General features: G+C 38.6%; 1 protein-coding gene across 1 annotated transcript in view; it reads right to left on the bottom strand.

Moving 5' to 3' along the window:
- The window catches only part of FAF1 (Fas associated factor 1), a 305,800-nt gene that overhangs the window by 62,407 nt on the left and 231,099 nt on the right, over nt 1–12,294 (bottom strand). Inside the window, exon 13 of the mRNA XM_084638066.1 lies at nt 11,112–11,266. Within this exon, the coding sequence (XP_084494192.1) occupies nt 11,112–11,266 (155 nt within the window). The remainder of the gene's footprint in view (nt 1–11,111; nt 11,267–12,294) is intronic.

The following is a 12,294-nucleotide window of genomic DNA, read 5'->3' as shown; positions in this document are numbered from 1 at the left end:
TAAAAATGATATCGAAACAGAGAAAACGAAGAAGTCCCATTGGTCTTCAGTCCTCAACCCAACTAAAGCTGTTCTGAAAAAGCAAGATTTATATGTTTATACATCTCATCAGGTCTAACTTACTTAAAGAAACCGTAAAACTTTAGAAGCATCTGTGATGTTGGAAAAGAAGTTGTAGCCTCTTTCTAAAGCACAAAGAAAACTACGGTGAATATTATATATGCAAGACTCCTAATTATTTTTTATATTAATTTTATACTCTGCAAAGTCAACATAAATCTCATATGTATTAGGTATTTAAATAAAAAAATGTTAAATCTGAGGCTATGCAATAGTGTATTAAACAAGCTTGCTATGTATGGTCTTCATAGTACACTGTTAGCAACTTAACCACTTAAGTACCATGCCTTCTAGGGCCGTAGTTATTGACTTAGGGAGGAATGAGAAACAGACACAAGCGTGTGGTTAAAAAGCTAAAGGCTGCATCTAACATCAAACTAAGGGAGTCCCCAAACTACCCAGCAGAGACTGGTCCAGTGGAATTTGTGGCAATGGCCAGGAAAGCCCAAAGCATGAAAAGAGCAGGTTACACTTAGTTTTCACATGCAAAACATTTAGGAATTCTGCTCCAAAGCAGAGATCTCAATCACCCCTCCTTCATGCAAGGTTAAAGGATACAGGAGAGGGAGGTCTCAGTCTGCATGAGACACGGAAGCTCTCCCTTCATTATGCAGGGTACAGCATGATTAAGACAATACCCTTTATCTGCATGCCAGGGTTCATACTCAAAGTTGGTCACTGCTAAACCAATCCCACCATCCACCACTGGACACCTGATAGAATAATTGATAAAAATATAATCAAAACATACCCTGCTCCCTGTCTGGACTACTAGGTTCCAAGAGGAAAGCAAAGCTGCTCCACTGCACTTGACAGTCAGCAGCGGGAAAAATTTCTTCCAGGGGATGCGTGAGCCCAAAGCACACCAGAAACCTAGTACAATAAAATCATAATGCAGCTAACCACAACAACAAACACCACCACCACCACAAGGGGTGGGCAGTTTGGATGCCAAAGCAGCATCAGCCCTAACCCAGGAGGAATGCTATATGCACTCTGCATTTACAGATGGGAATGCCCCCATTCAATCAGGGATGTTGTGAAGAACAATAGCAGTTGTAGGAGTAGGCCGATGTGCCCCTGCGTTATCTCCCAGTACCATCCATGTCCATGCCCTCTAGTTGGGTTTTAGGTCTTACTACATAGTATATAAACTGCTCTGGTTTTATTAGTTGATTCACTTCTTCTGGTGAGGGATTCTGGTCAAGCATCCTCAGGAGCTTCAATACCATTTGACCATAAGGTTTTACCGAGGCAGCTTTGTAGGTTTAAATGGAGTTGTGCTTGATTGACTTCCCTTTTTTCTCTCTGAGAGATCCCAGAGGCTAGTGTGTGGCACTTGCTCTTCTGCCTCCCTTCTCTCGCCAGGGGAACACAGAGTTCTGTTCTTTCACGGTCCCTCTTCAACAAAGGTGAGAGGCTATGAGAACTGAGAGTGCAGAGGCTGCAATGTCACTGATAGGCTTATGACCCACATCTTTACATCTCCTTTTCATTACACTTCATTTGAGTGGCCACATCTGGCTGAGATATGGTTGGACAAGAGATAGCTGGCTAAGGCATGCAGGTGTTAAGATAGATGTGTGGCTGGTTGGCTACGAGAAACCGCCAGAACAGTAGATGATTAGATGTGCTTCCTCAGCTAAAGGGATATGCCTGTCTTTTGTTAACACCATTTATTTTCAAATTGTTAGTCAGACTGGATCCTCAGTTCTGCTTGGATATTCAGGTAGCAACAATGGCCACGATAGCATTTGCGTGTGCTGAAGAACTTATCTTTACATTAGTTAAAAAAGTGGTAGGCACTTAAAGAAAAGAGAAAAGGACAAAGTCCCTACTGCAAAGAGCTCGCAATCTAAGTTTAGACATCATAAACGAAGTACTGTGACCTTTCCTTCCAGATGTGGACTTCACCACATGACTTTGTCATTTCAGACTGGATTACTACAATTTACAGTATAAGGGGCTCTGCCTGAAGACCACTTTCAATTTCAGCTACTGTAGTGTATACGCTGCTACCTGTTTTCTTAAGAGTGTTTTTTTTTTTTTGTAGGGAGCACGTTACAGCTGAGTTCCAATTACTATACACGTTTCCAATACATTTGTGGGTTCAGTTCAAGGTGCTGGTTTTGTGCTATGAAGCCCTATGTGGTTTTAAATCTTGTATTGGCTTAACTAATAGACCAACTCTCCCTTGCTCCAAGTCAATAGCGAAGGGCAGTTCTGACTGATAGTCCTTATATATGTCCGGGACTGTAAGCACAAAATTCCCAGCTCTGGATCTCACTTTCCTCAGTGATCCAGCTGATCCCAAATTAGTCTACCTTCAGTCAAGTTCTGTGTATTCACCGAGGCTTTTGCCTTAAGAGTTTGAAAGGCAACTGGATGTGAATTTAATTTTTTACTGGTGTGGTTTTGAGGTGTTGATACTTGATATGTCAGATTTGCATGTTAATTTATATAGTTTAAAATTTTTGAAATGTGCCCAGAGGATACACTCTTACTAACTGAAAAAAACACGTATATTAATCAGATCAATGGAGAGAATTTACTTTTATTTTCCTCGCTCATGTGCCCCGACATAATGTGGAGCCTAGCAATCATGACTAAAACAAAGTAAGTTTTAGGTTTTTAGGCTTCTGAGTCTGTTTAACAAATATTTTTAAACTAGAAACTTGAAATCATCTCAAAGAAAATGCATTTTAAAATAAGGATATTTTACCTTTCCTGATGAGTCTCTGAAGTATTATAAACAGTTTAACCATCATCTATATACAGGCTGGGTTGTTCTCAATCTAAAGAGACAATCACCTTTTATCCTTTTCCTTTTTTCTTGTCTCAGTGCTATTAGGAAACTATTCACAAGCACAACCCTGAACAATGCTATGCAGTAATTATGACTAGATGACAAAGAGATGTGAACAATTACTGAGCCCATTTTGAAACCCTACACTAATAAAGTCATTAGATGCTGCCCTTGCCATGATCCTTCTAAAAGCTTCTGAAGTTACAAGAACACACAGCATTGTTTGTAGGGACAATTGCTGCTGGCAGAATGCAAACCTTGAGTTAAACCATGCTGCAAATTGATCTTGACATTCTGTTAAGACCGCCACTAAAATCAAAAGCAAAGTAGAAAAGGAGAAAATGAACGGGTGGGATTTAATCATGGAACAGGAGGGTTCCCTCCTCACCTTCTTTCCTCCTCCTCCTCCTCAAAACAAACCATAGAGAAAATGACAAACTCGCCTGGTGTTTGGGAACCTTTATTTTTAAAACATTAATTAGACTCTTGACCTGGTTGATTCTAGTGACTAGCACTGTATTGCTTTTAAAGGCTATTAAACAAAATGTTGCAAAAAGAATAGATAGGTTTGACAAAACCTTATAAAAAGCTTGAGTGTGCACTGAAAGTCTTAATGCCCAAAGAACAAGACTATCTGGTTTGCAAGCTACCTATACAGAATCTATATTCACCCCCTGGGAAGCAGTCAGAAATTAACAATGATTGAGTCCAGAACACATAGACCCCACACCTGCAGTATGTGTGTTGGAGGATCAAATTTGGACTGGAGAGCTAGAGTATTACGGTCAACTGGTCTTCATCCAGGCATGCATCATTCATTAGGTTAGTATTAAGGGTCAGCAACTGTGAATATGGCTAATCCTTGATGATGGAAATTGCAGGTGAGGACAACCTGCTGTTGAGAAGTGCTTTAGTCAATTAACTCTTTCCTAAGATTCAGCAAAGTGAAAAACTATCATTTGAACATTAAGACTAACAAGCACCTGTCAGCACAACTGAGAAAAGTTGGCAGTGTCTTGAAATATTGCACCCAAGGGCTTCGGGTTCAAAAGCTAAGAAGCTAACAGACACTCTAGTTGCTTGTTTTCTGTGTTTGCTCATGCATTATATATACATACACACTAGTGAAAGTAACCTTTATTTGGCCCTACCTTAAAACTAAACTAAAAATGCCCAAGTTAACATTCTCCCAAAGAAGTTTTTTTTATATAGTGTGTGTATGTGCTTATGTATTGTGTATATAGATGTACATATACATTACTGTGTTCACTCATGCACTATACACACACACACACAAACACAAAAACAATGTTATTCAGATTGCAAAGTCAAGCATCTGAGAGCTGGGAAATGGGAGATTTACGGTTGTCCATTCAACCTTCACTGTGTCCCCGTGTGTCTATGCAAGAAGCAGAAGTCCTACAGATAAAGTATTTTGTAATCATGTAATTAAAGACCACATCATAATGAATACATACATGGGGGAACAAGTAAGATTACAAAGACAACTATATATCTGGCATTTCCTAATTTGTGAGTGCCTGACTTTACAACCTAAACCTTTAACTTAGATTTTTATTTTTATATGCAATATCCTAGGGGGTTTTTTTTAAAGGAAAAAGTTAAAACAAAATGTATTAGGTACAACTTTAACAGCTCCCTCATCATACATCATCATCCGCAGGGTTTGAACCTAAACTTTCAGTACTGCAGCATGGACTTATACTATTTTATCTACAGGAATAACAATATCAGCTGGAGAAGGCAGTTATTCCAGAAGGGCAGTGTATGGTCTGGTGATGCCATATGCTGGATCTAGGAGAGTCATTGGGAGTATTCTGGCCTGCCTGTCTCTTTCCCCCACACATTTGGTTCCTGTTCCATGTGGTGCCACCAGAGTGGGGGGTGGGCTGCTGTGGCCATGCACTGGGTCCCTGTGGTGTGGTCAGAGCTTTCTCTCGCCATCACTGCCCAGCTACACTGACAGGTGTTCCCAGTGCAGTACATGTTGCTACTGTTTTGGCAGTGGCATGGTCCCAGTTCTTCAGGATATTAATAGTCAGTTATTGATTTGCCATAAGGAACAGAAGTGACAAAGGGAAATGGTAATTTTTAACAGCTTATAACAGCCAAACCTGAATGGAATTTAATAGGGCAAGTGCAAGTCATGTCGCTAGCCCTGGGGCTTTGTCTCTGCTGAATTTCAAAGACCTCCTGCAAACAATGGAGGTGTTAGGGCTTCGCAAAAAGAAAGAAAGGAAAAGAAAAATAAAGGTGATCTTTATAATGGAGAGCATTAAACAAACTAAATACAAGGGTTACTACCACTCTTTCTGCAATAATGCACGAGCACGTACAGCAATGTATGAAAAACACACTTGAAAAAACATCTTTAATGAAAACATTGAGAATGGTTGAAAAATGCCCAAGTTCAGATAATATCAAATAAAGGTTACTCCTCTAATTGACATATATTCCACTGCAGCTGGGTGCCCAGACTTGTATCTGGAATACAGTGCATTGACAGACATCTAGTCTCCTTAGCCCTATGCCATGATGGAGGAAGGATTCATCCTCTCCTCTGAACGTCCTATTGAATCACACCCTCCTGGTAGCCTCTCCCCCCCAAGCCATCTAATTCCAAGGACAGCAAGATAGTTTCACATCTCTGTCTTTCTTTAGTTTTTCTTCTGGGCTCAGTCTGAGCTTCCTAGCAGTTTCTGATAGTAGCTGGATTTTGCTGCAGTAAACAAGTGACATGACTATAGATCACCTGCTCCAGGGCATGACACATGATTGGTTCATCTTGTTAGCCCATGGGATTAAGTGAACTTGCTTGGCCTTGAATAGTATAGGTAAACACTGAAAGGGGAGGGAAGCCAATGATAGTAGAGGATGACTGTAGGTTCCTCATCCCAACTGCTGCCAGGATCTAGTATTACTCTTAGGTATTATCTTGCTAAGTTCCATTGTATATTCTGTTGTTGTTGCCATGTTGGTCCCAGGATATTAGAGAGACAAGATGAGTGAGGTAATATCTTCTATTGGACCAACCTCGTTGGTAAAAGAGATAAGCTACACTGAGCTCTTCTTCAGGTCATAACTCAGCTCAGCGTAGCTCACAAGCTTGTCTCTTTTACCAACAGAAGTTGGTCCAATAAAAGATATTACCTCACCCACTTTGACTCAGTTGTCTCTCTTGGCATTTATACATAAACTGTACTCAGCGATCCCAATCCTAACGAGTAGTTGCATATTTAAACATAGAATTCAGGGAATGGAAAAGCTAATGTTATAATAGCAGCATTAACTGGTCCACAAAGCACATATACAGTGTTTTTGATAACTTAGCATATACAGTCAATCTACCTTTTTGTTTTAATTTGTCAATTCACCAACAGCAATATGTTTTCATTCTAGGGTTAAGATTATTGCCCCACTGACATGTCAAATAAATAGTATTTGTTTGTTTGTTTACTATCATTAGTACCAAAAATCAACTAAAATGACTTAACAGCTGACCCCTAAACTCTAACTCACAAGTAAGAAAGTTACCAAAAAATTAACTTTAAAATACAGGGAATAAGAAATCTGGAGGATTCTTGTACAATAAAGTAAAAATACTAGGTTTTTCTCCTAAATTAAGTTACCTATTTTATTACTTCAATTATTTTATACTTTTAATTCTGATTCTTTTATGCCAATGATTTTACAATTTATAAGAAACTTTTTAGCCAATCTCAGGCAAATAAAACAACAAAAACAATCAGAACTTGCAGCATTTACTTAAAGTGATTGCTCATTACCCTGTAAAACTTGTATCAGAGACAAGGAGCCCTGAAAGTCGAAATGGAACATCTAGTTTACTGTATTAACTAGAACTGTCCTCCTATTTGACAGTATAACAGTCCACATGTAGGTGTAGCTTGAAAACTTTTTAGATATAAAAAAATACATCTCATAGTCGTAGTGCTAATTAACTGGCATGATTTCTTGTGTCATTGAGTGCAACAGCGAACACCAAACACTTGGGCTTACAAACTCAGTTCCTGCTTTTGTTCCTGCTGAAGTCATTTATAAAACTCCCACTGACATACTTCAGTGGTTGCTGAGTTGATGGGGCCACGAGGGTCGAATCCTGCAAGAAGTTGAGCACTGTTGGATTATGGCAATGCAAGCTTGGCTCCAAGCATATCACAACTGACTGAAAAATGTTGTTAGAAAATGGTGAAAAATCTCAACATTTCGAAGCTGTTTCTGTTTCATAGGGCTCAAAATGGACACCTTTTAAACAATATTTTAAATCTAAACCATTACTGAAACATTTTTCTGATGATGAATAGACACCCATACGACGACTTCTGATTAGAGTTCATTTAAAAAAATAACTATAGGTAGGACCCTACCAAAATCACGGCTATGAAAAACATGTCACGGACTGTGAAATCTGGTCTCCCACTGTGAAATCTCGTCTTCTGTGCTTACACCCTATACTATACAGATTTCACAGGGAAGACCAGCGTTTCTCAAATTGGGGGTCCTGACCCAAAAGGAAGTTGCAGGGAAGTCACAAGGTTATTTTGCAGGGAGGGGGACGGGGTCACAGTATTGCCACCCTTACTTCTGTGCTGATGTCAGAGCTGGGCAGCCGAGAGTGGCGGCTGTTGGCCGGGCACCCAACTCTGAAGGCAGCACCCTGCCAGCAGCAGTGCAGAAGTAAGGGTGGCAATGCCATACGATGTCACCCTCGCTTCTGCGCTGCTAATGGTGGCAGCTCTGCCTTCAGAGCAGAGCTCCTGGCCAGCAGCTGCTGCTCTCCTGCTGCCCTCCTGCCGCCCAGCTCTGAAGGCAGTGCTGATGCCAGCACAGCACAGAAATAAGAGAAGCAGTGCCGTAATCCCCACCTACAATAACCTTGCGCCCCCCCGCCCCCAACTCCTTTTCGGGTCAGGACCCCTACAATTACAACACCCTGAAATTTCAGATTTAAATAGCTGAAATCATGAAACTTACGATTTTAAAAATCCTATGACCATGAAATTGACCCAAATGGACCAAGAATTTGGTAGTGCTCTAACTATATATGGTTATTACAACACTTTAAAAAATGTTTTTAATTGAAAATGTCATTCTTGCTAAGGAAAGATTGTGGCAATATAACTTTTTTCCTATTAGCTGAGAACAATTTTGATTCTCTCACACACACACAGACCCACACTCCTGTTTTCTTGAGCATCAGAAGTCACTATATCATGAAGTTATTCCATTGATAGAGCTAAATACAATATGTTGAGAGCTCTGTATGCTACCAATAGCTGTGACCATTAACAACATAACATGCTCAGTCCTCATAAAACAGGCAACTGGCTGTATTGTGACTGGATTATGTTGTAGGCCCTCATCCTGCAATGGAACCTGCTAGCACACGCCTTTATGCCCATGCAAGATCCCTATTTACTGCACTGGGACTCTGCATAGGATTACCAGTCACTGCCAGTGATTCCAACTTTTAAACAGCGTGAAAACAGCAGAGAACAGAAAATCAGAGTATCTCAGAGAGAGGCTACATCATTTTCGGTCTAGATGGGGAAAGAAATTATCCATAGCAGACAGCCTCTCTCTCCTTGCCAAATTACGCACAGTACAACAGTGAAAGCGGTATAGTACTCCTGGTTTGAGATCTCCTACAGAATTACAGTCCATCGATCAGGATGTGTAAAATAAACGGGACTGATTCTCCTACGCGTCACACTAGTTTTATACTCATGCAGCTCAGCGGAGTTACTCCTGAATTAAACTGGCATAAGACAAGTAGGTCCATATTCTTTTTTCCCTTCTGCTTGAAGAGTTAAGTATAATTGTAGAGATGCACAACAAAATTAGATCAACGTCCACTGTTGTTTCATTGAGAAACATTTTGTGTATAATTTATGGTTATCCAAGTTAGTGGTTAAACAATGATGCTACTGAGTATTTATTTATTTATGGCAATGCCCACCGCGTACTGGGCACTTTCCAAACAGAGAAAGAGGCATAGTTCCTGCGCCAAGAAGCTCATAACCTAAAAAGTAAGATGTAACATTATATATAAGCAATGAATCATGCTATGTTGTGCTAACGTGTCTTATTTACCCCTTACTAATTTTTAACCTCACTGTTAATATGACCATTTCTTTGTTGTATGATGTTACCAGAAAGCAAAAAACAAAGGCTTAAGAATCCTATCATACTACACAATCAGTGACTAGATTCACTGAGAATAGCTATAAAGCCTTAAACAAGCCCTTTATTTTGTGTTTTAAAAGTGTCATAAGGAGTTAATAGGACACAGCTGTACAGGCTCTTTCTAACAAGCAGCTTCTGTCGCTTTGGTCACCACAGGTGTCTCTGTAACCTGCAAACTCTTATTACTAGTGTATCAAAGTTGTGCTACTTAATAGACTTCTTTAGTAAAACACAACAAAGCAATTACATGGCTGTTGATTGTCAGTCATAAAAAACTCCCTCAAACACAGTTTTTCAAAAGAAACTACACTGCAATTTTTTGTCATTGTAAAATAAAAGAAACTAGTGAATTAAATGGAGAACAGAACAATATAACAGCAGGTAGTCAACTGAACTTAGCCACTACAGATGGTTTAGAAATAGTGTTTCCTTTTATATCAAGTTGGGGGATAAAAGAAAAGGAGGAGGCTTCTTACTGCCAATGAATGGCAATACCAAAAGATTTAGCCAAGCCTCCAGTCTCTGTATTTGGCCTCATGAAAGACCCTAGATGCTTCATTTTTATCTGTGTTTGGCATTACTTTTTTCAGCACCTTTAACTAAGTGTGATTAATACAATGATGTCATTAAAACAAATAAAAGGAATTAAAAGGATGGGAGGCTTTTGCAACACTGAAGATATTCAAGGTTAAGTTAAGATACCCTGTGAAACAGATCACAATGGTCTGGTTTTTTAAAAGAGTAAATTACTTCACAAGGATATTGCTCTGTTTTACTCTGACACCCTTTATCTAACGAAAAACTAATGCAGTGTACAAGTTTGAGGAATAAGAATGGATAAAGTCTATATTCAGAAATCCAATTACTACTGAGCCACAGGGCAACAGGAACACAAATCTGGATAATTTCTAATTGTTCAATAATCATTTGAATTAGGTAACAACAATGAAGTTGCCCTTAAGTGAATGAATTTAACCTCTTTTGTTCACAAAACAGCGCATTATTTTTGCATTAACACAGCCAAAATAGCATCATGGCAAGTGACAGTCATATGTGCACTTCAAACATGATGAAATGAAGTCCATATTAGAAACACAAACAGGCCTGACTTTAAAACCTTCATCATTTTTACAGACATCATGATCAACAGACCAAATAAACATATCCCAACATCTACAAGACGGAATTGTTTTTATATTAAGAAATGAATGGATTGCTGACTGTGTGCAAGAGAATCTGTGGTATAAGTCAAATACATCAATCAGTTTGTGGTAGAATTAAAGCTATTACCTACCTAGCTGACATGGTCTACAATTCACTTCCTTAAAATTATTATTTTTGTAAGACACCATTTAACTTATTAATAAATGTTATATTTGCATTGTGATTTTTGATCGCTATCAAAAAATATTTTTGACAGGAGAATTGTTTCGTTCACACCAGTCATATGAATTGTTCCCTTTATAATTTGTTTTATAATTAATTTTAAAAATATCTTGTATTTAAGATAATTTTTCCAGTTGCAATAAATAATTCTGACAGGGCCCCCAGGTAGTTAATTAATATAATCACCTCTCACTGTCAATCAATTGGTGTTGCTCACTCATTGTGGCAGTTCAAAACAAAACTTAAAAATATGTTTATAGTACTCTAGTGCTTGCAAAGGAAGATGCAAGAAAATAAATTAAATCTGCAATGAAAGAAACAGTAAACAATTTCCCAAACTCTATAACAACAACAGTGAGTGATCTTATAATGAGAACAAAGAGACTCAGATTCTCAGTTGGTGTAAACTGGCAAAGCTCCATTAACTTCACTGGAGGTAGGCTGACTTAGACTAGAGAACACAGAATGGATTTTTTTATTTAAATAGACACCAAGCAACACAACATTTGTTACACAGACATGGCAAGCTTTCTTGAAACAAAAGCAGCTCAGCTCACAACTCAAACTGTATTACCTTGCTCGGTTTGCTTCTTTTGTCATATCCCATGCCCAGGTTATGAAGTTCTGACTCAAATATGAAACAATAGATTCGGCACAAAGCATTTGTGAGCAGAACACATTGGTTAGTACGCTTTCATCATGGTGGAGGTAGATTGCAAGAAGCTTTCTCTGCAAAGACAGGAGAAAATACTGATCAGTGAAAACACCTGTCTAAGAAGTCTGTTTAGTAACTTAAAACTGCTACTGTAGGTTTGTGTGTTAGTGCGCACAAGACTGTCTACAGTGCGAGATTGACTCTCAACATAAACAAATGCTGTTTCTTTAATGTTCTGACAGTGTTTCATACAATTTAGTAACATGGAAAGAGAAAAATCAAATTCTTGCAATTTAAAGTCAAACTACCCTCCGTCCCCCAAAATCCACTCAAATATTTTTAATCTGAATAGTCAACATTCTATTTCAAAAACCAAGTAAAGGGCCAAAAGTGAATTTTTCTTATTACCAAAAAGTGATCTGGGATATCCTTAAAGTAGATTAATATTAAAGATATGTATTTTAACACAAAAAATAAAAAGTTTATTTAAATAAAAGTACCTGCAGTAAACATTTGACAGTCTCCAGAAAAAGGCATACCAAGGAGCATCCATTTCACATTTAGTTCTGACAATGAGATCACTATTTTTGGCTTGCTACACAGTAAAGACAATATTGAATACAGTTCTCTTATCAAAACATGCCTTTTGTCACAACAAAGTAAATTGTAAATGTTCAGCTTAACAAAACGATAGTGAATTGCTGTTAGCCAGGCTGGTGCCATAAGAGAGCCAAGTTTGGAAACAATTATGATTTCCCATTTTGCTGAAGACTATTTTAGAGATTATGTACTTGCAAGGGAGAGGATCACCTCTGCATCGTTCATCTGAAACCAATACCTAAACCTGCAATGAAGGTAGCCAACAATGCAGCTGTGCATCCTCCCCATAATATGGAGATGTAATGGCAGACCACATGTTGGGAAGGAAAGTGACTGGTGTATCTGCGTGTTCGTAGGGGAAGAAGGTGGGATGGGAATAATATAGAGAAAAAGATCATTAGGGGAAAGGACCATGCTCTGATATCTGGTATCTGAATAAATCAAAAACAGTTTTTAAAAAGCAACAGAAAATAACCACAAAAATTACTGTTAGGAACATTGT

Source organism: Lepidochelys olivacea (assembly GCF_965140295.1).
Source record: "Lepidochelys olivacea isolate rLepOli2 genome assembly, chromosome: 8".
Taxonomy (NCBI): domain Eukaryota; kingdom Metazoa; phylum Chordata; order Testudines; family Cheloniidae; genus Lepidochelys; species Lepidochelys olivacea.
This window is presented reverse-complemented; position numbering and strand designations above follow the sequence as displayed.